This window comes from Lithobates pipiens, unplaced genomic scaffold (assembly GCF_037356315.1).
Source record: "Lithobates pipiens isolate NorthernLeopardFrog02 unplaced genomic scaffold, aLitPip1_a1.2 Scaffold_22, whole genome shotgun sequence".
NCBI lineage: Eukaryota > Metazoa > Chordata > Amphibia > Anura > Ranidae > Lithobates > Lithobates pipiens.
Genome location: NW_027507784.1, coordinates 80,226,001 through 80,251,466, shown reverse-complemented (window position 1 = coordinate 80,251,466; position 25,466 = coordinate 80,226,001). Strand labels below are relative to the sequence as shown.

The 25,466-nt window shown below is 46.6% G+C and overlaps 1 protein-coding gene across 1 annotated transcript in view; it reads right to left on the bottom strand.

Annotated features, from left to right (window-relative positions):
- Positions 1–6,403: 6,403 nt before the first annotated feature.
- The window catches only part of LOC143923854 (lactase/phlorizin hydrolase-like), a 97,492-nt gene continuing 78,429 nt past the window's right edge, over positions 6,404–25,466 (bottom strand). The window contains exons 15-17 of the mRNA XM_077447776.1: positions 20,635–20,855; positions 19,371–19,613; positions 6,404–6,726 (exon numbers count right to left, since the gene is read on the bottom strand). Of these exons, the coding sequence (XP_077303902.1) occupies positions 6,482–6,726; positions 19,371–19,613; positions 20,635–20,855 (709 nt within the window). The 3' untranslated portion in view covers positions 6,404–6,481. The remainder of the gene's footprint in view (positions 6,727–19,370; positions 19,614–20,634; positions 20,856–25,466) is intronic.

Sequence of the window (25,466 nt, the reverse complement as noted above, 5' to 3'; positions counted from 1 at the left end):
AAATCTCTCTAACCAGAGCTCCCCCCCTCCAGTGGGGTTTGTACTTATCAATCCCCATGTACAAGGTGTTAGACGGATCCCTTCCATGTTTCTCGTCATAGTGTCTAGAAAGGGGATGTTTGTCAAAACCCTGTTTAATGTTGGCGATATGCTCATTCAATCTGACCTTGAGGGCTCTCTTAGTTCTCCCCACGTACTGAAGCCCACAAGGACATTGGATGAGATAAACCACTGCTTCTGACGAGCATGTAATGAACGGCTCCACTGTGTACCTTCTCTGGGTACTGGTGGAGACGAACTCAAGGATTTTAGAATTTTTGTTCTTATTATAGGAACACACCTGACAATTCCTACATCTGTAAAACCCTTTGAGGTTCTGAAAAAAGCATCTGTCTTTAACAGGGGGGTTCTGTACGCTAGGGGCAATCATATTACCTAGTGAAGAGACTACTTTAAAAATCACTCTGGGGACTTCCGGTAGGATAATTCCAAGAGTTTGGTCACTGGTCAAAATATGCCAGTGTCTACGGATAAGTTGTTTAACCTTCTGGTGTTGCATCGAGAAGGTAGTGACGAAGGGTAATAAGGACTGATTCGCATCGACCTCACGCTCCCTATCTGCCAGCAAGGCAGATCTGTCTCTCTCCCGTGCTTTTGTATAAGCCTCGGTCAACAAGTCTGCTGCGTAGCCTTTCTCCGCAAACCGCTGAGATAGTAACTTAGCTTGCTCATCAAACTTGTTGGTATCAGAACAGTTTCTCCTAATGCGTAGGTACTGTCCCAAAGGGACCGACCTTAACCAGGAGTCCAAGTGACAGCTGCCCATAGGAATGTAGGAATTCCTATCTGTAGACTTAAAGAAGGTGGAGGTAACAAAACTCTCACTGTTAACCTTGATGTTTAAATCTAGAAAGTTCACACCTTCCTGGCTGGCTTCATAGTTAAATTTGATGCCTCTCGTGTTGTTATTTAGCCCTTCCATAAAGGCATGGAGTTCATGTTCGTCACCATCCCAAAGGAGGAGGACGTCATCAATATATCGTGCCCACAGCACTATCTCCGGTCGTCTGGGAGAATCGATGACATCCTCCTCCCATTTGGCCATAAATAAGTTAGCCAAACTGGGGGCATATTTGGCCCCCATGGCAACCCCTTTGTCTTGACGATAAAACTGGTTATCGAACCAGAAATAATTGTGCTTGGCTGCAAAATCTAAAAGGGCCAAAATGAAATCAATCTGGATCTGTGTTAGACCAGAGTCATGCTCCAAATAAACCCTGGCGGCTTCAAATCCCAGTTCGTGGGGAATAATGGTGTAGAGAGATGTGACGTCGGCTGTCACGAGCCATAAGCCTGGGGTTGGTTTGTAGGTGTTTAACATATTAAGGATTTGCTTGGTATCCCTCACGTATGATGGGATTTTCTTCACAAGCGGCTGAAGAAAAAAGTCTATATACCTGCCCACCCTGGACGTCACTGAATCTATGCCACTGACAATAGGTCGACCAGGGGGAACCTTCTTAGACCTTACCGTTATTAAAGACAAAAAGGGTCACCTTCAAAGTAAATTATTTAGAAAATCAACTGCTGGCAACACTATTTTGTAAGCGTATAGTTTCCACCCTATATCACGTTGCTGGTGTCAGTGCACTCTATCACGGTGCTGGTGTCAGTGCTTTATATCACGGTGCTGGTGTCAGTGCTCTATATCATGGTGCTGGTGTCAGTGCACTCTATCATGGTGCTGGTGTCAGTGCTCTATATCACGGTGCTGGTGATCATCTCCTGCACCCTCTTCATAGCCTACCCTGACCTTTCCTCTCCTCCATTGCCTTCATGCGCTCCTGAGTCCTGAATTGTCAAAATTTCACAAATAAAAAAAGAATGCTTGTAGTTGTCGATCCCAGATTCACTTCATACATGTGTTATGTCAGTGGCCATGTGATGGGACTATGTGTGCACAGCTAGTAATTATTTTGTGGCTGGAAATATAACCTGTAGGTTTTTAAAGTTTGCATGCCATTGAAGTCAATGGGGCCCGCCGCAAACTTTGCAATTCGCGAACTTTCGACCGTGTTCGCGGTTCCCGTTCGCAAAACGTCCCGTCGGAAGTTCGCCCATCTCTAGTCACAAGGAATGTAAACATCCCTTGTGACAGTAATAGGTGGTGACATGTACTCTTTATGAAGGGATCGGGGGTCTAAAAGACCCCCGATCCCTCCTTTACACTTCAAATTATTCAGATCGCCGTTTTCGGCGATTCTGAATAGTGTATTTCTTTTTAAATCTGGCGCCATTGGCAGCCGAGTAAACGGGAAGTGACATCATGACGTCGCTTCCGTGTTTACAATTAGGAGACTGGAATGAAGCCGCTTACGGCTTCATTCCAGTCCCTCCCTAGCCACTGGAAGCGGCGGATGTGAGATCGATGCTCCCGATTGAACGGGAGCACCGGTAAGAGCGGCGGGAGGCGGCGGGAGGGGGGACGTCCCCTCCCGCTCCTCCAGCATAACAGCCGAGCGGCTCTTAGCCGCATCGGTTGTTATGACTGGAAAGCCGATCGCCCGCTCTGCAAAACGATACCGGGATGATGCCTGCAGATGCGGGCATCATCCCGGTATAACCCCCGGAAGCCGAGTACACACATCTGCGTACGCTCGGCAGCAAGGGGTTAAAGTTTAAGGTTTAGATTCCTTCCCCCCATTTCTTGTCTGATGAATGGGCAGCTTATGCTGTGAATGGTACCAAATGTTGAAAAGCTCAGGTATCCACTCCTTAGCCCTCACCCTTGTGAGAAGCAAAAGGGGAGGTGATGTTAATAGGAATAGTGGTGTGTGTATTTCTTTTGGTGCGAATTTAGAAATTTGAGTTCATATAACCTAAAAGTTTCCTTGAAGAAGGTCTCTTTCATCCAGCCTGCTTGAGGCACAACATCCATCTCAGCACAGACTTTCTTCAGCTACTCTTCAGCAAACAAAGGGTTATTCAGCCATTTTAGATTCCATGAGCACATGGTCTAATGCTAAGAATTCTTCTATCTTTGAAACGAATGAACAATACTAGAAGTTTTAATCATATATGAAGCAACACATTCTTTTGTATCATTGTACTATTTTTGTAAGTATTATTTTTCTACTTTGGTGTGTTCAATAAAACACACATTTTGATTTAGGGTCCTTTCACACGGGGCGGATCAGTTCTGATCCGCCCCGTGGATGTCCGTTTGCTCAGCGGGGATCACTCCGCCGATCCCCGCTGAGAAGGGAGATGACAGGTCTGTCTCCGCACACTGTGCAGGGACGGACCTGTCACAGCGCCGCTCTCCCCTATGGGAGATCGGATGACGACGGACCGCAGTGCCCGTCGTCATCCGATCCGATCCGCAGACGGATGGAAAAATAGCTTTTTCCTCCGTCACACTTTTTCGGATCGGAGCGGGTCGGATGTCAGCGGACATGTCACCGCTGACATCCGACGCTCCATAGAGCTCTATGGAGCACCCGTTCAGGTCCGCCTGAAAAACTGACAGGCGGGCCTGAACGGGACGTTAGTGTGAAAGGGGCCTTAAGCTGACTCAGAAATAATTAAGGAAATTCGTCTCACATTTGCTATTGAAAGCTATTGAAAGCTTAGACAATTATAAGACATTTTTTACACACTGAGGAAACCATCTAGGAGGATTTACCCATCATAGGGCATCACCAGCTAGACCTACTAATAAGGAAGCTTTTACAGCCCACCCTCTCTTCCCAAAATTCTCTAACTCTATAAGGTCTCAGTATGTAGAAAGCTTTTGGGGAAAGAGGGTGGGCTACCACCACACTGTAGCGGGACCCCCAGAAAACCCACAGAGGCCATCTGAAGCATCCATTCTAGTTCAATGCTGTTACCTTGCAACAGTAAGGTGAGAGGCTAGCGCACACTGAGGTGTCATCGTATTGGACTGGCTGGGCATCAGCCATTTAGTCACTGGTTATGGTGAAGGGCATCATCACCTACACATCATCTTTTGATTTCTTTATGAACAATTTTTTTGTGATTGCCACTTGTACCTAAGGTGGCACATGGGACATTTTGAGTGTACTGCACTGTATTGCACCTTTGTTTTTGTCCACACATTAATGCCCTGTACACACGGTTGGACTTTCCAACAGAAAATGTGCGATCGGATCATGTTGTTGGAAAATCCGATTGTGTGTGGGCTCCATCGGACTTCTTCTGTTGGAATTTCCGACACACAAAGTTTGAGAGTTGGATCTAAAATTTGCCGTCAACAAGATCCGATCGTTTAAATTCCGATCGTGTGTAGACAATTCCAACGGACAATGTGCCACACATGCTCAGAATAACTTAGGAGATGAAAGCTATTGGCTACTGCCTTCTTTATAGTCCCATCGTACGTGGTTTACGTCACCTCGTTCTGAACGATCGGATTTTCAGACAACTTTGTGTGACTGTGTGTATGCAAGTCAAGTTTGGGCCAAAATCTGTCGGAAAAAAATGTGATGGATTTTGTCGTCGGAATGTCCGACTGTGTGTACAGGGCATAGTTTTTTTTTATCTATTTACTATGCAATCTATATTGTGTTTTATCAAGTTACTGTGGGAATATTTATACATTTGTATACATTGTATGCCATCTGCACTTGCACTTTATATTGAAGATTTTCCACGCATTTGCAAATTTACCGTAAGAATATTGTGGGTATAATATTTATATTTAAATTTTTACATATTGATTGTCACTTGCACCTTATACCGTAGAACTTTTTCATCTTCTCTAGTCATCCTACCGCACAGCACCACCACCTTACAATGAGTAATTTCTACCCCTTAGATAAGTAACCACTGAAACTATGACCTTTTAACCACTTCCCGCCCAGCACACGCCGATGTACGTCGTCAGAATGGCACGGGCAGGCATATTGGTGTACAGGTACGTCCAATCTTAAATGCCGTCCTTCCGGAGGCACGCTCGCGTGCTGGTCGGGACCCCTATGAGTCCGCTCGCGGGTCTCCCGGACTCGATCGCTGCGGGCATACTCGTGATCGTCTCACGGGGCGGCTGAACTGGGAGATGCCGTTGTAAACAGCATCTCCCCATTCTGCCTAGCAACAAGTGACGCCGATCTCTGCTCCATGTGATTGGAGCAGAGATCAGTGTTCACTAAAAGAAAGCCCAGCCCCCAATAGTTAGTAACACACCCCTAGGCCCACTTAAGCCCTACACTGCCACCCACTAGTTAACCCCTTCACTGCCAGTGTCATTCACACAGGAATCACTGCATTTGTATAGCACTGATTGCTGTATAAATGACAATGGTCCCAAAAATGTGTCAAAAATGTCCCATGTGTCCGCCATAATGTCACAGTCGCAATAAAAATCGCTGATCGCCGCCATTACTATTAAAAAAAAATTATTAATAAAAACGCCATAAAACTATCCCCTATTTTGTAAACGCTATAACTTTTGCGCAAACCAATCAATAATCACTTATTGTGATTTTTTTTTACCAAAAATATGTAGAAGGATACGTATCGGCCTAAACTGAGGGAAAAAATGTTTTTATATATATTTTTGGGGGATATTTATTATAGCAAAAAGTAAAAAGTAATGCGTTATTTTCAAAATTGTCGTTCTATTTTTGTTTATAGCGCAAAAAATAAAAACCGCAGGGGTGATCAAATACCACCAAAAGCAAGCTCTATTTTTGGGAAAAAAGGACGTCAATTTTGTTTGGGAGTCACATCGCATGACTGCGCAATTGTCAGTTAAAGCGACGCAGTGCCGAATCACAAAAAGTGGTCTGGTCTTTGGCTAGCAAAATGGTCCGGGGTGAAGTGGTTAAGCTATCTGTAAAGAACAAAAATGTAATGAACATTCTTCCTGGTGATCATCACACTAATGTATTCTGAACTGTAGATATAGTAATTATTAGCAGGGGTTACATGAGACCAGCAAGTTATTTCAAGGGTTCCTCCATGTTTATTCAGTTTGTTCAAACAGTAACTCAGTAGCTGAAAATCCTGCTTTACTATTTAATGGAAGTTGCAGCCAGTGCTTGCCTGGTCCCTGTGAACACCCACTCATTCTTGCCCACTGCACCTTTCTATTGGCCAGCAATGTCATTCATATCCTCCTCAATAGTTGGGCAAAGGCAGCATGAAGGGGAAGGGCTACACAGGAGCCATGCTTGCTATGGTTGCAATTTTCTATGTATGGAACTTCATGATTTTAAGCTTCTGGGGCGCTCTACAAAGAATATGGAAACAGGAGTATACACCTAGAGGTGTCTTGACCCTGAGAAGGAATTGGTTATGTGTTGGGTTTACTTGTATATTACATTTGGGATGACTATGTGGTTGACCATACAAAGTCTCAGACAAACAAACAAAAAATAGATTTTTGTTTGGAATCAGTTTATTTCAGGCCATTCAGGAAGATCTTTTATATAACATTATACATTAGTTACAAACACAGTTAGAATGTTTCAGTTTTAACTGCCTTTTTGCCTTTTTTAATGTACATCACAATAGATAAAATAATGCCCAAGACAGAAGTGAGTAGCAGGGCAAACTCCACATACAAGGCAGTGGAGGCATCTTTCATAGAGATGTCCAATCCCAGGAAACTGACAGATTCTGTTTTCTTGGTGGGTTCTGGGCTGCCGCTTGCCTGAGTATTCCTGGTGGTGCTGCTGGTGCTTGATGTGCTGGTGGTTGTATCTGCAGAGAAAAACAAGATCTTTAGTAAGAAGCTTAGCTATTTAAAAAAAAATATTTCTCTTATATTCACTGACCGACACAGCTCCTCTCTGTAACTAAATGGGTTGTATAGCCTTCCATTAGGATAAACTAAGCAAAATTGTTACACAATACACAGAACTTTAATCCCGCCCTGTGCTATCAACCCTCCTCCTGCTGCTAGCAGCTTCCGTTTTTATTTTGCCTAGCAAGGAGAATGACCTAGGAAACCCTGCGGGCCTCTCTGTCCATATTTTTACTGCAGGTTTGCTGCTTTTTGCGCAAGATTAGAGATCCTGAGATCTTCTATCAACTGCCGGCTGGGTGACAGGCTGGTTAATGATATCCTTGTAGTCTCCCCAGTCCGGCCATCGAGCGCGAGAAGGCCGCAGCTACGGCTCGGCGGGCCACGACATACCTCATTCTCCAGAGGTGGTCGGTGAGCTTCAATGCTCCGGGGTATACATATGACAGGGCTACTGATGTCTGGATCACAGTATACTGAGGCCAACAGCTACCCTGTCACTGCGCAGGTGTAGGTCTGTGATGGAATTTCTCCCAGCTCTTCAGGACTGGTAAGTATAGCTCTCCCTGCTTCGGTGGGGGGAGCAACTGGGCATTCCCTGGGGGGTCGATTCGGGGGGCCACCTCACCTCCTTATCTTCTCTCCCAAGTCCCTATCTCCCCTCCCTCCCCCCTCCGAGGGGGGTGTCTTCATGCACTGTTGGCGGTGTATGTGTGTGTGTGGATCACTGTTTCTCACCTGTGGGGGCTCTGTTCAGTCCTGGTCCAGGTCTGGGGGTCCCAAAAAAGCAGTTTTGTGGAGGTTGTCTGTCTGTCAGCAGGCAGCTTGGTTTTATTTTTGCTCTGTTCACCGCATGGCGCCGTTCCGGCGGCCATCTTGGATTTGGCAAAGCTATAGATTCCCCTGGTGAGCTTCAGCAGCCATCTTCCTTAGGATTCCTATTGATTGCATTGGTGGCCATTTTATTAAAGCCTGAATGCTTTCTTTACCGCTGTCCTCTTGTGACAGCATGACATGTGCTTTCTCTTGTTACTTCCTGTGTCCACTGTGTGTGTAGGACACTGGATGGCTCTGTGCTGAACGCTGAATCTGTTCTGCAGATCATTGCACCACTGTTGAAGCTGCTGCTGCTGACACAGTTTTTTCTACTCTCTGCAACTGAGAACCTCCTAGGGACTACAGGCACTGTTGGCATTCACAGAACGCCCCAGGGTGGTGAGTCTAGCGCTAAGTACACCCCCAACCCTCCACGTGGCGGCAGCAGAAGGGTGGGACCTTCACCATCCTAAGTCCCCTTGCAGGTGGCAGACAGGATAGGGCCAGCATGGCTTCAGACACTGGTGTTTCTTCCCCCTGAAATCCAAGCTATAGCAACCGGGTCACCTGCAGTTAGTGCGGTGCGCATGGACACCCTGACGGCGTTCCTTGACTCCTATGTTGCTAAAATACAGACGGTACCTGGCGGGAAAGGTGCACGTAAGAGGCCCCTGCCCCCCCCCTCGTCCTTTGGGGAGAGCTCTGATGCAGATTTGGGCCCTGCAGTGGCTGGAGACCCCTGCTCTGACCTATCAGACGTGGCTGACCAGGACCGCTCGGACAGTGAGGATGATTCCCCGTCCGGGTCCAGGCGCGACAAGGCGCTTGTTGGAGCGCTTATCACAGCTGTGCGTGATACCCTGAAGATTCAGGAGCCAGCGGATTCCTCTGCTGATGTTCCGGTCCCTTTTGGGTCCCGCAAGCCAGCACGTTCACCTATGTTAAGTGTTCCCGTATTTGACTTATTTTGACAAATTCATCTACAGGGAATGGGGTCACCCGCAACTGACCTTTTCGGTCCCCAAAAATTTGGCGGTGCATTACCCCTTTGAGGAAAGCCTTCTCAAAAAGTAGTCGACTTCTCCAGTCGTGGACCCCCCAGTATCTAGGTTAAATAAAGTAACCACGATCCCGGTTGAGGGGACTCCTGCATTCAAGGATCCCATGGACAGGAAGGCCGAGGCAGTGGCTTGTTCCTTGTTTACGGTTGTGGGGTCAGCCGTGCGACCTGTACTGGCATCCGCACTGGTGTCGCAGACACTGACTGAGTGGGCAAAACTTTTGCACCGCGACTTGGAAGAGCAGAACACCTCTCCTGTCTGCGTGCAGCTAGCAGACCAACTAGTGCATGTCCTTAAGTACGTTTGTGACGCGCCACTGGACACTCTTCCCCCTGTTGTCCAGGGCTTCAGTGTCAGCTGTGGTGCTGAGGCGCCTCATTTGGCTGAAATGCTGGTCTGCTGACCAGGCATCCAAGAAAGCCCTGACGGATCTTCCCTTCCTTGGTGACCGGCTCTTTGGAGCCTCGTTGGATGACATTATTAAGAATTGGAGGATCTAGGCAAAGGCAGCTCTAACCCCTGTAAATTTTACGTCTAATAATTCACAGTAGTATTTACATTTTCAATCCATTATTTGTTTTCAATTTTCACTTATTTCAGTCACTCACAGGGTGGGTAGTCCATAGCGCGACTTTATCTATTTATTTACATTATTAAGAATGCCACGGGTGGTAAGAGTACTATACTCCCACAGGCCAGGAAGGCTAAGGAGCCACGCTGCAGGCAAGGGCCCTCTTTTTCCGCTCACAAGCGGCTTTTTTGTCTGCCTGGTGCTTCGGCGAAACACCCCCAGCCCGACAGGACGCCCACGGACAGTCAGAAGCGTCCCTGGAACCGCAAGCCTAACAAGCATGCAAATAAAAGTGCTACCGCATGAAGAGTTGCCCCAACCCATGTCCCGGGTGGGGGGTGGCCTTCGGGAGTTTGCAGCCCGGTGGACCTCCCGGTTATCCGACCAATGCGTCTGCGATCTGATTTCCACGGGCTACAAGATAGAGTTTCTCTCTTGGCCACCAAACAGATTCTTCGCCTCCAGCATACCTGTGTCCCCGGTTCGCCGGCAGGCCTTCTTAGGGGCGGTGAGGGACTTGCTGTGTGAGGGGGGATCGTACCAGTTCTGGATTCGGAATGCTTCCAGGGGTTCTACTCAAATCTGTTTGTAGTTCCCAAGAAGGAAGGGGTACGTCCAATCTTGGACTTGAAGGCACTCAATCACTTTGTGAAAGTGCAGAGGTTCAGAATGGAATCAGTTCGCTCAGTAGTCGCTGCACTCCATCAAGGGGACTTCCTGGCATCTTTAGACATCCAGGATACGTGCCTGCACATACCCATATGCCTTCGACATCAAAGATTTCTGCGTTTGGCAGTCGGGGAAGCCCACTACCAGTTTGTGGCTCTTCCTTTTGACCTGGCATCAGCCCCCGAGTCTTTACCAAAGTACTGTCCGGTATTGGCGTTGCTAAGACAATGCGGGATCGCAATCATGGGTTACCTAGACGATCTCCTCCTGAGAGCTTCTTCTGCCTCAGAATTACTGGAGGATGTGGCGATCACCTTGGAGACCCTTCAAGATTTTGGGTGGCTGTTGAACCTAAAGAAGTCGGAGGTGGTACCGACTCAGCACCTGGAGTACCTGGGGTTACTGTTGGACTCCAGGGAAGTGAGGGTTTTTCTCCCCTCAGACAAATTGAGAACTCTCAGATCGGCGACAAATCTACTGAGGAGCTGCAAGTGGTCATTGCTCCGCTTTTGCATGCGGGTGCTTGGGCTCATGGTGGCCTCCTTCGAGGAGGTACCTTATGCCCAGTTGCACACAAGAGTCCTGCAGAAGGAGATTCTGACAAAGTGGGACAAATCTCCGTTGTCTGGATCGGCAGATCCAGGTGAGCCAACCAGTCAGGGACTCCCTGATCTGGTGGTTGAGGTCCCCGGTGGTTCAGTCCGGGAAGTCGTTCCTTCCTCTGACATGGACGGTGATCACTACGGACGCCAGTCTGTCCGGCTGGGGTGGAGAGATGGGGATTCAGTTGGCTCAGGGCCTCTGGTCAACAGAGGAATCCAAGTTGCCAATCAATCTGCTTGAATTTTTCCTCCGCACATGGTCGATGGGTCTCCATGGGCGTCCGATCAGAATACAGTCGGACAACGCCACAGCTGTGGCGTACATAAATCACCAAGGAGGAACAAGAAGCTCAGACGCTGCTCGGGAGGTCGCTCACATACTTCGGTGGGCAGAGCGACATGTACCGGCCCTATCGGTCATTTACATCCCAGGGGTGGAAAATTGGCAGGCAGACTATCTGGGTCGACAGATGCTGGACCCAAGAGAGTGGGCATTGCATCCGGAGGTGTTCAGGCTGCTGTGCCTGAGGTGGGGCACACCAGATGTGGATCTACTGGCCTCCCGTCTCAATCGGAAGGTACCGAGATTCGTGTCCAGGACCAGAGATCCGTGGGCAGACGCGTCAGACACGCTGGTGGCTCCGTGGGATCAGTACCAGCTGATCTACGCTTTTCCTCCACTAAAACTGTTGCCACGTCTGCTTCGCAGAGTGGAAACCGAGGGGATTTCAGTAATCCTGATTGCCCTAGATTGGCCTTAGGGGACCTGGTACGCAGACCTGGTGCACCTGGTGGCAGACGCTCCCTGGCGACTGCCCTTGCGAGAGGACCTCCTATCTCAAGGTCCAATCTCTCACCCTGCTTTACCGTCGCTGGCTTTAACGGGCTGGCTGTTGAAAGCCAGGTATTAAGGAACCGGGGTCTGTCTGACTCGGTGATTCCAACTATGCTGAAGGCGCGGAAATCTTCTTCCAGGAAGATATACCATCGTACTTGGAAGGCCTATATCTCCTTGTGTGAGGAGAAAGGGTGGCATCCGCGCTCCTTTTTCTATATCCAGGATCCTGCTGTTTCTTCAGCAAAGGGTAGACCAGAGATTGGCGTTGAGCACCATCAAGGGACAAATTTCAGCTCTGGCTGTCTTTTTCCAGCGACCCCTAGCGTCTCACTCATTAGGGAGTACCTTTGTTCAGGGGGTGCGACATGTAGTCCCTCCGGTGCGTCCTCCGTTACCTCTGTGGGATCTGAACCTGGTGTTGTCGGCGCTTCAGAAGGCTTCAGAAGCCGCCTTTTGAGAATATCAGGGAGATTCCTCTGTTGACCCTTTCACAGAAGGTGGTCTTTCTAGTGGCCATCACATCGGCCAGGAGGGTTTTGGAACTGGCGGCCTTGTCCTGCAAGTCACCTTATCTGGTCATCCACAGGGATAAGGTGGTGTTGCGTCCACAACCGGCCTTTCTGCCGAAGGTGGTTTTGGCTTTTCATATCAATGAGGACATTGTATTGCCATCGTTGTGTCCTAAGCCGAAGCACCCCAAGGAGGTGGCCCTTCATGCGCTCGATGTGGTTAGGGCTCTGAAGGTGTACTTGTCTGTCACAGCTTCCTTTCGGAAGTCAGACCCACTTTTTTTTGGTGGCTGGTCCTAAGAAGGGCATGGCGGTCTCGTCGGCCACAATTTCCAGGTTGATCAGTCAGATTGTAGTCCAAGCCTACGCCCTGAAGGGGCAGGTGCCTCCCTTTCCAGTCACGGCCCACTCTACAAGAGCAATCGGAACGTCTTGGGCCTTTCCAACACCAAGCGTCTGTCATTCAGGTGTGTAAGGCGGCGACCTGGTCGTCCGTACATACGTTTACCAAGTTCTACAAGGTAGACGTCAGTGCATCAGGTGATGCTGGTTTTTGGCCGCAAAGTTTTGCAGGCGGCCGTGTAGTTGGTATTGAGTTTTTTCCTGTTTTTTGTGACAAAAACACAGTACTGTTTCGTTATTGCACTGTTGCATTACTTCCGCAATGTTGCGGTCTTTGAGTTCACTTCTGTTGAGGATACCCGATTATATGGTGGAGTTTTCAACACACTGCTGTTTTTTGTGGGTTTAGTTTCACTAGTTCCCACTTTCCATGGTGTATGAAGTTTTAAGGCTGTTTTTTCCCACCCTTCGTTTGGCACTGCTTGGGGACGTCCCATTTAGTTACAGAGAGGAGCTGTGTTGGTCGGTGAATATAAGAAAAAATAGGATTTTTGTACTCCGTAAAATCCTTTTCTCTGTAATTCACCGACCGACACAGCACCCACCCCTCCTTTTTTCTACGTTATACTGCTTGTTGACGTACTGAAGCTGCTAAAAGCAGGAGGAGGGTTGATAGCACAGGGTCCGCCCCAGGCCCAGGGGGGCGGGATTAAAGTTCTGTGTAATGTGTAACAATTTTGTGTAACAATTTTGCCTAGTTTCTCCTAATAGCAGGCTATACAACCCATTTAGTTACAGAGAGGAGCTGTGTCGGTTGGTGAATTACAGAGAAAAGGATTTTACGGTGAGTACAAAAATCTTTTCAATCTGATTTGTCCTTATGTCGAGTGACCTACAGCCATATTATACAACTCCCCTGATCCCCACTGCTGACTATTTAAAAACTGCAATTCAGGTGCTGATAAACCTACAAGTGGCATCATCTCCCTGCATTCTATGGACTTGATCCTTCCAGCTGCTTCCAGTTTTCATCCATGGCAAGGGGCTGGATTTGGATGAACCAGAGGTGCAGATTTGCTGCTCCAGAGGCCACACTTGCCACACCGGCAAGCATGCTTATATGTTATCAGAACAGATAAAACCCTAGTATAAAAAAGTGGCAGACGACTTAACCAAGTATTTCCAGGCTGCACAATTGGTACAGCTAATAAGATTTCATACACAGAAGTCCTCTCCTTTATGGATATAATTGGAGTCCTCTCTTCACCCATCCAGAAAGATTAGTCACTTGATGTGTTGGCTAAGGATAGACCTGTTATCCTCCATCCAACTCAATTCTTTTTTGCTCAATTTATGGGATGGTTGTTGACTACCTAAAAAATCACATCCATGCATAGCCTCCTAGTCCCACAACTCCACAACCCCGCTTTCACCCTGTGTATCACTCCACAAAACTTTAACTGGTGGACCAACAAGAGCTTGTTGCAAATTGCAGATTTATATGACAATAAGGGCATTGTGTCAAAACAATTCTTGCAGTACAAGTGTCAGCTACCTTCTACAGAATGTTTTTGATATACCCAGATAGCACATTTTCTAAGCTCTTTAAAACATAATTCTGACCTGACCACTTTTACATCAAAGGAACACCTATGCAGGAATTATAACAAGCTGCAGGGCCATATATCTAAGATTTACACCATACTCACCTCTACATCTACCAAGTTGCCTTAAATGGAGAACTTTGAGCGAGATATGGGTGAGATACTTGAGCTGGATGACTGGTACAAGCTGGCACAGTGTACCTTCAGGACCTATATTAAACCTCAATCATAGAGACCAATTATAAAGTGATGTTGAGATGGTATATGGCAGCGTTTCTCAAACTTTTTTTTAAGTCAAGGTACCCTTTAAAATTATGGACAGTCTTGAGGCACCCATTTTAAAATGTAAACACTATTCTAATTGTTTTACATAATGCAGCAACATCCACATATGTGGGAGACCCAACATTAGAGGTGCAAAATGGTACTGACTAGTATTCCAATGTTTCTCTCTTCTTCCTCAGTTTTTCTCCATCACTCAGCTAATGTGACGCCAAAGCAGATGGAGAGAGGCAAGGGAGGGTCAAACAAGGATGCTATACAGGCGACTGACATCCTCCTTATCAACTGATGATGTCATTGGTCAGTTAATAAATCATTGGTGGTATCCTATGTCCCGGGGGGCTTCTTCACACTGTTTTAGAGGGTGTGGCCAGGAGGGTACACCATTCCAAATTTGGTGGACATGCCCGAAACGATTTTGGACATAACTATACAACCTTATCTACTCTCTGGCTCAAGTGAATCTTAAGAAGTCCCCTTCAGCAAGCATTATAATGCCACCCAGTGGGGAGGCCCCGGAGACATACGAGGAGGGTCACCTCTATGTTAGTGGAATGACAGACCTCAGCTGATGTAATGGTACCCAGAAGCTCTTTAACTGCTTTCTATGACCACCAAAAATGTTTTAAAAAAAAAAAAAAAACATTTTCTCTTGCTTGTATTGTATGGGAAACATTTTATATAACTTGATGTGTTCAATGGAATGTATATCACTTTGTATTGTTCTTGAAATATAAATAATACAAATTTTTGGAACTGAAGAAAGTGACAGACATACAGTACATTGAAAAGCCCTATAATAAATCTGCCCCCTCCTTTTCCCTCATTCAATTATAAGGAGAGATTAATGAGGAATGTTTAATTCTGACCTGTCAAGGAAATGAGCAGGGTTCAGGTCTATGTGACAGCAAAAAGGGGTCTAGATCTAAAAGGTCCCTCATGCAGTTGCAAGGTGCACACCAGAATTCTACTTCTGCAATTCTTTTGGGCAGAGGCGGCTCTAGGCTTTGTGAGGCCTTAGGCAAAACCTAGACATGAGGCCCCACTGATGCCCTTTAACTGCGCAGCAGGCCTTCAAAGATTGAGATCCTCGTGCGGTGGATGGGAAAAGTGACGTGCGTGGACACAACATCACTCCTCATTGGCCAGGCAGAACATCAGGTGTCTTAGGTTACGTGAGAAGTGAGTGCAACAGGGCTCTTAACATTGCCTGCACACAGCGGCATTAAGATGTCCTGGCACCTCTAAAATAAAGTGCTGCAGATCAGATATTTGGCACGTTTAAGTGAAACAGGGCTCTTAATGCTGCCTGAGCACAGCAGTTAAGGTCCGCTGTCAATGAAAACTGGGGTAATGTGTGTCGCACTACCCCTGAAAGAGCCGCCTGGTAATTATGGGTTCCCTGTTCTGCGCCTCAACTCCAAGAACACCCTCAGCCCCTCTGACACACCTGGTTGATTGAATCAGTACAGACACACGTAGCGTATAGTACCTTTCACCTTACTGTAGAATATAGGAAATTACACACATGCTTAGTGGTAGACACTATTTGTCTAGAATTAGAAACTTGCATAAATGACAAAAAGTGCAGTTCACAAAGCAGAGTAGAACTGCCCTCAGGTAATAAAGGTAAACAAATATATCTATAAAAGCAGCTCTATATCAATAGAAAAAAAATCAATACAAGACTAGGTAAATCAATATTTAGCAACACAACTGTAATCTAAACGAGTCTAAAGGAATAGCGGTTTCCTAGTGGTTTTCGAGTGCACGCGAAAAAATTAGAGAAGGTGGGGTCCCCCTTTAAATGGCAACAACTGTTATCCCCGGTCCAAGAAGTGATGTCATACAGGGGAGGGCTGGCAGCCTGTCCAGTCAAGTGGCCCATTGAACCACCGAATCAGCTCATCCATGCTCACTTGGTTTTTAAATGCAGCCTCACCAGTGCCGCCTCATCAGTGCCCATCAATTCAACCTCATCAGTGCCCATTAATGCAGATTTACCAGTGTCCATAAATGCAGTCACATCAGTGCCCATCAATGCAGCCTCACCAATGTCCCTAAATGCAGGCTCACCAGAGTTGTAGTTTCCTCTGCCCTGTTCAAGAACTTGAGCGTGGACTACAACTCCCGGAATGCAACAGCGGCCGGCTGGGCCGCTGGCCCAACTTCCTACATGAGGAAAAATAAAAAGGCAGTGGCTGCCGGCTGTTTTCAACATAGGTTAGAGTGGCCTAGGTGGTAATTGCCACTCTGCCCCCCCCCGGCCCAGCCCACCCCACCCCTGACGTCATACATGACACTTCCCGGTCTGTGTACAGGAGGGTGGCTGAGTGGACGAAGGTCTGCTAAGCTACTGCCGCCCTTCCCAGTGCCACCCACCATGACAGCACTGGGCCCGCAAGTGGGACAGTGGTGCCCGGTAAACATGATGAAGGGGGTTGCACATTGGGTCAGTGCTGGAAGTGATAGGCAGCTTCCCAGCCACTTGTAACACTTCCAGATGAAAGGCGACAGTCAGCTTTATTAAAGTACGCACACTCCCAGCTGCTATAGGGGCTGGAAGTGTGTAAAAAAAAACAAAAAAAACAAAAAAATAGAGCACTGTAAAAATCTGATTTTACTGCCCCCCTATTCTGGCGCCCTGAGGTGGCTTCTTAAGCTGCTATATGGTAGTGCCGGCCATAGCCCTGGGGCAGCTACAGTTATAGCGCAATCTTTGGGCTCGGTTCACACCAGTGTGCTGTGCAACCTCACATGTGATTCACACCACACCACACTGCAGTGCAACTCACATGTGAAGTCTGTGCTATGCGATTTCTGCCATACAGATAGTATGGCTGAATTTGCATCGCATTTGGACCAAAGTCACACAGGACCTTTTTTTGGCCTGCACCAGAATCGGATCACATAGGTGTTCACACCCATGCGATCCGATTCATGTCTGAATTGACAGCTTGCACAGCAATATGTGAACCGATCTGGGGGTGTCATTAAAGAGGAGTTCCCCTTAAAAAATTAAAGTCAGCAGCTACAAATACTGCAGCTTCTGACTTTTAATAAATCAGACACTTACCTGTCCCAGGGTTCAGCGATGTGGGGGAACGAAGCTCCGCTCATTCCCCCCTCCGCTCGGTGGCGCCGGCATTCTAACTGTGAGCACCCGGCTGTGGCTTCATAGCCGGGCACCCACTGCGCATGCGGAAGAGGCGCTGCGTGCCGTGTTTGGCTGCACAGTCATCTGGGACCTGTCACGTGTCCCAGATGACTGACAGGAGGGAGGGGACAGAGCTGAGCCCTTCCTGCGACGATGGGAAATAATGTCACCAGCCCAGGCACTGAAGGAGGCAGACTACGAGGGACCAGCTAGCAACAGGCATTTAGAGGGGAGTTAAAAAAAAATTCCAATTTTTTTTATTTTATTTTTTTTAGGAATTTTCATGATTTTTTTTTCTGTGCAACACCACTTTAACTTTGTATTTACACTTCCAGTGGTTCGCATAAGGCAGTGTGAACCACCTGCGAGTTAGGTGCGATGTGGGAACCCGCGGTGGATTCGCAGGGTTCTCGCATCGCAACCAGTGTGAACCGAGCCTTGGTGTTGGTTCACACTGCAGTGGGAACCCTGCAAATCCACTGTGGGTTCCCTCATCGCATGTCTCCCAGCAGCAGTTCACACTGCCCTATTCAAATTGCTGGGAGTGTCAATACAAATTTAATGACACCCCCCAAATCAGTTTGCCCTCTTACCAGACTCGGGGATGCAGCAACAATGGTTCCTCCGATCAGGATTTAGCTCATTCTGGGTTGCCTGCAGCGACTCCGCTGAGTAGTGCCCAGATCTGTATTCTGGAAATAACCTCATGCCTTTCTTCAGAAGGGATGGTGCTAGGCTGTGTGGATTTCTCTCTGGTGGTGCAGTGCAGTGGGATTCTCTTTCTGATGGAGTCCTGGCTGCACTTCCCCAAAATTCTCCCGGGCTTCTGCTTTTCTCTCCCTCCTCTTCAGCTGGGCATGCTGGGGGGATGCAGTTTCTTCCCTTAGTGTTGCAATGTCCATCCCTCGGGACTACATTTCCCACAATCCTCCTCTCAGCTTAATTTTAGTGTTTTTTCTCCCTGTCCAATAAGAAGGAGGGGGAAGAAACACTAGTACAGTAGTGAGGAGGGTGGTGAGATGGGGGGGGGGGGGGAGAGCCCGCAGCAGCTGCTCTCTCTCTGCACACAGACACAACCACTGCGATCTTCTACTCAACACTGACAGGAGGAAGGAGGGGAATGGGCAGGAAGCAGAGAGAGAGAGAGCCCTCCAGTCTTTTAGTGGCAGCTTGAGCAGGAGGTGAAGGAGATCTCCTCGGACACTCCTGTCATTTGCCGGCAGCGAGAGCAAGCGGGATGGGGATCCATGGCACCCGCTTACACATATCAGGCAAATTCGGTTATGGCGAGGCCCCTGCGATCGCGAGGCCTAAGGCGATTGCCTAATTTGCCTAATTGGAGAGCCGCCTCTGCTTTTGGGTCTATATGAGAGGAGCTGCTTTCTACTGAGGCAGGGGAACAGAGTTTCCACATAATCATATCACTGTAGCCAGGTTAATAATTATGCGTATTTGTTACTTTGAAAAATCAGTATAAAATAAATGTAGAGGTGAAAAAAGTACTTTTGTGTAATTCTTCATGATTCACTGGTGGTATGGCGGGACCAGTTCTTCACCTACATACTTTGTGCTAAAATGCGTCCCTCCAACTGCTAAAAATCACAGCTCCCCCTTTGTCTTGTGGTGATTAGACATAAGAAAAGGAGGTACAAGCAACAGACAAGTCCTACCTATTTCTCAATGACAGTTAAAGCAGTAGTAATGTCGGCTTTGTGATTTTTACCTACAGGTAAGCCTATAAAAAGGCTTACCTGTAGGTAAAATGAATATTTCCTAAACATGCACAGTTTAAGAGATATTCACCCTGGATGCAGCCGGTGACGTAACCGGCACATGCACTCTGAAATTCTGGTATACCATGACGTTATCACGGCTCCAGACACTCACAGCCCTGGGGACCGCAAACCCTGAAGAAATAATGGGGGAAGATGTCAGCTTTCTCAGAGGGGACAGCGCGGGACGCTCAAGGGCTTAGTTCTAAAGTATTTCATAATGCGTTATGCAATTGCCTTACAGGTATTTTTTTTTTTTTTAACTATGCCGCAGTTTACTACTGCTTTAACATAAGCAGCAAGGTCTCCTTATTTTAGTCACTATGACCTAACATGACAACAATCTGGTTAGGTCACACAAAACTCCCCTTGACTCACCTTCAGGCAAATTCTCTGGTTGGAAACAAGGATGAGAGATATTCCGGGGATTGGGGAAACCATTACACCTAATAATGGATCTGTAGAATTTGGCAGAATCCTTGGGAGTGCGAGGCAGAGCCGGGTCTGAGAAGTTGACATAGTACAAACCAAAGCGTTCTGAGTAACCCATAGCCCATTCAAAGTTATCCATGAGACTCCAAGCTGAGTACCCACGCAGGTCCACCCCGTCCAGATTGGCAGCTGTGTGGGAAAAAACATAGACAATGATTTTAAAATGTCAGATTTGTTTTTCCTAATCTAGATTTAACCAATAAGGCTTGGCCAACATTTCTCCACTAACTTTATTTTGTAACAAGCAATAGGAAGCATTCTTTAATACCTAAATGTAAAGCTTAACTGCGTCAAAAAGGTGTTCTTCCATTTTCAGTGACGTTTTGGCTACGCTCTTTCCCATTTTTGGGACCCCAGTGGAAAAACTTTCCTAACTCCTAAAAAGGCCATGGACAGCTGAAAGCCAGCATACTGTTGTCAATAAAGTGTGAGCTAAAACATTTTAGGGGTACTCCATGAGATGTCCCATAAAATGCATATATTATATTCCATCTAGTGGACTCTCTATACTAACAACAAAATCCTTATAGGGCCTGTTCACACCAGAATACGGTGCAGTGTTTTGTGTGTGTTTTCCACACAATATTCAAAACGCACTGCAGTAGTGATCTGCGGCCTTTGACAATATTAAGTAAATTATATCCGACATGCAGGTTGCAAACGCGGTGTGTTTGCCGGCACTGGATCAATTGTACAGAAGTACCATACGATCCAGTTGCAGTGAGTTTCTACTACTTCTGGTTTGATGTGATTTCAGCTCATTCAAAATTAATGGGCTAAAATCGCACTGCACAGAACTGCATGTGAATCACACAGGCATTTTTCAGAAAAAAATTGTTGTGGAGGGTTGATAATCCTTCTCATTGACATTGGTCTCCAGGCTTTAGATACACTTAAAATAATCAAGGTGATTGGAGGATGAAGGGGTGCATGTATGACAAGGATAATGTATGTCTTTCCCCTAAACAATATCTGCTAAAAAGTATCCTTCTTTCCCACCTCAGACAGATGGGAGTTTTACTACTGACCATTTCGACATTTATTCCCTGATGGTAGCCTCTGGTTATGTATTTTTTTTATGTATTTTTATGCATTTTAATATATTTCTCAATGATATACTCAGTTATAAGGAAATACTTCTGTTCTGTACCTTTCATGGCCTCGTTGATATAATATCTGTAGTAGTGTTCTCTCCATACGTCTTTCAAGTTTGTCCCACGTTCAGATATTCCATTCTCACTTATATAGATGGGGGGGTTGTTGAATTCGTCCTTTATCCAGTTTAATATCCTTCGCAGGCCAACAGGATTAACCCTTAGCCAGGAGCTGCCTGACCCAAGCCAGGTGCGGTCACTCAATATGTAGAGTTCTCTGTCATGATAAAACACATCTATTAGTTGGACAGACCGCCATCTTATACACATCCAGGCCTCCTGAAAGCCAGAAGTGTAATGAAAGGGTTTAGACAAAAGTTGGTCAACAAGTGCTAAACGGAGGAATTTGGGAGACGTGCTCATTCTTTCTGATTTTCATATGCATGATTTTAAAGGGCTGGTCCATCCAAAGACAAAATTAAAGATGCAACAGTGCCGTAATTACATCTACTGGCTTCCTAAGGCCACCAATTGTGAGATTTCTCTGCTACACCCTGGATCTGCTCTAGCCCACATTTAGGTGTTTCCATTCTCCCACTTGTGTTCCCCAAACTATAAAAGTAAAAAAAAAAGAAAACAGTTGGACCACCTTTCTAAACTTGTATCTGGTGTGCACGGGTGGGTATGTAAGCACAGACATCTCATTGCCACAGCTTGAAGCTATGACAAATATAAAAACCCAGTTGGAGGTATAATTCTTCAGGATTTCGCAAAAAAAAAAAAAATAATAATTAAATATGGACAGACTTTTTAAATAAATATGGACAGACTTATTTTAAGATCACTTCTACATTTTATTATTGTTTATTTGATACTCATTTTGTAAAAATATGACTAGTAAATGAAGTAACTGGGAAACACAGCCAACTGCCGTTGAAATGCCCTGTACACACGGTTGGACTTTCCGACGGAAAATGTGCGATCGAATCATGTTTTCGGAAAATCCGACCGGGTGTGGGCTCCATTGGACTTTTTCCGTCTGATTTTCTGACGCACAAAGTTTGAGAGCAGGATCTAAAATTTTCTGACATCAAAAGCCGATCGCATAAATTCTGATCGTGTGTAGACAATTCCGATGGACAAAGTGCCACGCATGCTCAGAATAAACGAAGAGACGAAAGCTGTTGGCTACTGGCCCGTTTATAGTCCCAACATACGTGTTTGACGTCACCTCGTTCAGAACGATCGGATTTTCCAACAACTTTGTGCGACCGTGTGTATGCAAGACAAGTTTCGCCCAAAATCCGTCTGAAAAAATCCAATGGATTTTGTGGTCGGAATGTCCGACCGTGTGTACAGGGCATTATTCAGCTTTTTTCACCACTGGCCAACATCAGACATTTTCCAGTATGGTGTCCTTTTTTCAGTCTGATAACTGGCTTTCCCAACTGAAGTCCTACTTAGATCAGTTGTATTTATTTTACTGATGACGTGACTTGCATTGTGCCCTGTGGGAGCATTGGATTTGAACAGAAGCCCACCACCATCATTTCTAATTAGCACACATAGGGGGAGATTTACTAAAGCTGAAATGTGTAAAATTTGGAGCAGTTCTATATAAAAACCAAACAGGTTTTATTGTCAAAGCTTAGTGTAAAAATGTAAAGTTGGCAGCAGATTGGCTGCACAGCTGCACCAGATTCTGTGTGTACCAGTTTTAGTAAATCTCTCCCATATGGGTGGATTTGCTACGACCTGTGAGAGCCAATTCTGGTGCAGCTCTGCATAGAAATCAATCAGCTTTTTTTTTTTTTATCAAAGTTTAATTAACCACTTGCTTACTGGGCACTTAAACCCCCCTCAGTCCCAGACCAATTTTCAGCTTTCAGCGCTGATGCACTTTGAGTGACAATTGCGCGGTCATACAACACTGTACCCAAATGAAATTTTTATCATTTTTTTCCCACAAATAGAGCTTTCTTTTGGTGGTATTTAGTTACAGCTCGGAGTTTTATTTTTTGCTAAACAAACAAAAAAAGATGCAAAAAAAAAAAATCATGTTTTAATAGTTTGTTATAAAATTTTGCAAACGGGTCATTTTTCTCCTTCATTGAAGTGCGCTGATTAGGCGGCACTGATAGGCTGCATTGGTGGGCACTGATGGGCTGCATTGGTGGGCACTGATGGGCTGCATTGGTGGGCACTGATAGGCTGCACTGGTGGGCACTGATAGGCATAGTTAAGGCGGCACTAATAGGCACAGATAAGGCGGCACCGATGGGCACAGATAAGGCGGCACTGATGGGCAAAGATGGGCACAGATAAGATGGCACGGATGGGTGGCACGGATAAGTGGCACGGATGGGTGGCACGGATGGGCACTGATAGGTACCACAGATAGATGGGACTGATGGGCACTGATAGGTGGCACTGATAGGTGGCTCTGATAGGTGGCACTGCTGGGCACTGATGGGCGGCACTGCTGGGCACTGATGGGCGGCACTGCTGGGCACTGATGGGCGGCACTGGGGTGCAGCACCTTTGAGGCAGATTTTGGGTGGCACTGTGGGTGGCACTGCTGGGTGGCACTGTGGGCACTGCTGGGTGGCACTGTGGGCACTGCTGGGTGGCACTGTGGGCACTATGGGCACTGCTGGGTGGCACTGACAGGGGGGCACTTACTTTATTTCAGGATGGCACTGCGGGTGGCAGGTGGGCACTGGCAGGGGGCAGGTGTCCGTTTAAATTGCTGGCCGTGATCGGGACTGATGTCCCGAACACGGCCGCCGGCGATCGGCTTTTTTTTTTTCTCCTCGCGCTGTCAGCGCGAGGAGGAATACTAGCCGATTACCGGCTCCGTTTTATCACATGATCAGCTGTCATTGGCTGACAGCTGATCACGTGATAAGGGGTCGGGGATCGACCCCTTACACGGATCGGTGATCAGGCGAGTCTCACGGACTCGCCGATCACAGAGCGCGCCGCGCGCGCCCCTCAGGGGGCGCGCAGGCCGCTCGTAACCGGGACTACGTCAATAGACGTAGTCCCGAAAATGTGGGTCCGCGCTATTGCCGTCATTTTGCAATAGCGCGGATCCCAAGTGGTTAAACACGCTGATGTTAGAAGCTGATTGGCCATTATGCACGGCTGCACCAGATTTTGCACTCTCCAGTTTTAGTAAATCAACCCCATAGTGTCATATATGTGAACATTTTGATTTAAAGTGGTTGTATAGTAATTTTTTTAACTTTTACCTACAGGTAAGCCTATAATAAGGCTTACCTGTAGGTAAAAAAATATCTCCTAAACCTGTACGGTTTAGGAGATATTCCCCTTGCAATGCGCCGCTGACTGCAGCGGCTCATGCGCACAGGGGATTCTCTGCTGAAAGTCCGGCAGACGCCGGACCCTGCCGGAAAGAAATCTCCCGCGCGCATGCACGGGAGTGACAATATCGTGGCTCCGGCCACTCACAGCTCCGGATCCGCAATACCCGGAAGACATGCCGAGGGAACATGTCGGCTCCCTCGGCGTGGATCGGGCCAGATGTCGGGCCTCGTTCTAAGGTAAGTATTTCATAATGAGCTTTCATAATGAGCTAGTATGCGGTGCATACTAGCTCATTATGCCTTTTCCTTTGCAGGTAAAAAAAAAAAACTTCAGCGGGTTTACTACCACTTTAACTGAGATTTATTATTCAAAATGACCTTTAGTTTGCTTTGAGTTTTGAAATGCTAATTCTCTGCTTATACTAACAACCTGCAAAGTCAGAGGCGATCCAAACACAGGTCAACCATCTGGTCAATTCACCACCAATAGTCAAATATGTTGCAGAACAGGACGCCCTCTACTGAGCAGAAGTGTCAGGCCGCGTACACGCGGGCGGACTGTTCGCCCAACTTTGTCCGCTGAACAGTGTTTGGGCGGACAGTCCGCTCGTGTGTGGGCTTTCAGCGGACAGTTTCAGCGGACAGTTTGACGGACAAGGTTTTTCGGAATTTCCGAAAAACTGTCCGCTGAAACCTTGTTTCAGCGAACAGTCCGCTCGTGTGTAGGCTTGTTCGTCAAACAAAGTTGCGCGCATGCTCAGAAAGGATTTTCACGCCGAAAGCTATAATGCAGTGTATAGGACGTCATATTTTTCGTCCCGTCGTACGTGCCGTTCACGTCATCGCGCACGGTTTCAGCAAACTGTTCGTCCGTCGTGTGTGGCCATGTCCGTCCATGCTAAGTTTGAGCGGACTGTTTGCCGAAACTGTTTGACGGACAAAGTTGGGCAAACAGTCCGCGCGTGTGTACGCGGCCTCAGGCAGCCTGTCCGATCCACAGTGTATATTTCATTAATAAACAACTTAAGATACACTCTCAAAGACCTGCCAATTGGTGTATCATCACAGCGCTCCCACACTCCCTCCCTCCAGCTGCCACTTAAAAAATTAAATATATCTATCAAAAGGTGGAAAGAAAGCAAGTCTATCACTTGAAATGCAAACCAAGACACCTAGTGGCGCTAAACAAAATTTACACTGTTGAATAGCAGTGTGCTATATTACCCCACGTGAAAAAAATGTGCATAAAAAAATGGTCAGCAATACAATCAATATTGATGAAATAACAGTACAAATCAAACCAAAAAAAAAAAAAAAAAAGAAATATGCAATCAAACAAAATATTATATAAATTAAACAAATAATAATGCTGTGAATAAGTGACAAAGTGACAATATAAATAAAAAATGAACACAAGAACAAATAGTGCTCTAAAAAATGAGTGATTCCAAAGTGAATATAATAGATCTTCAATCAAGGAAAATTGATGGAAAGCAGTAATCCTAATGGTGGCAATAGTTCAAAAAATTGGTAAATAAATAATCTGTAGCCAAGTGTCC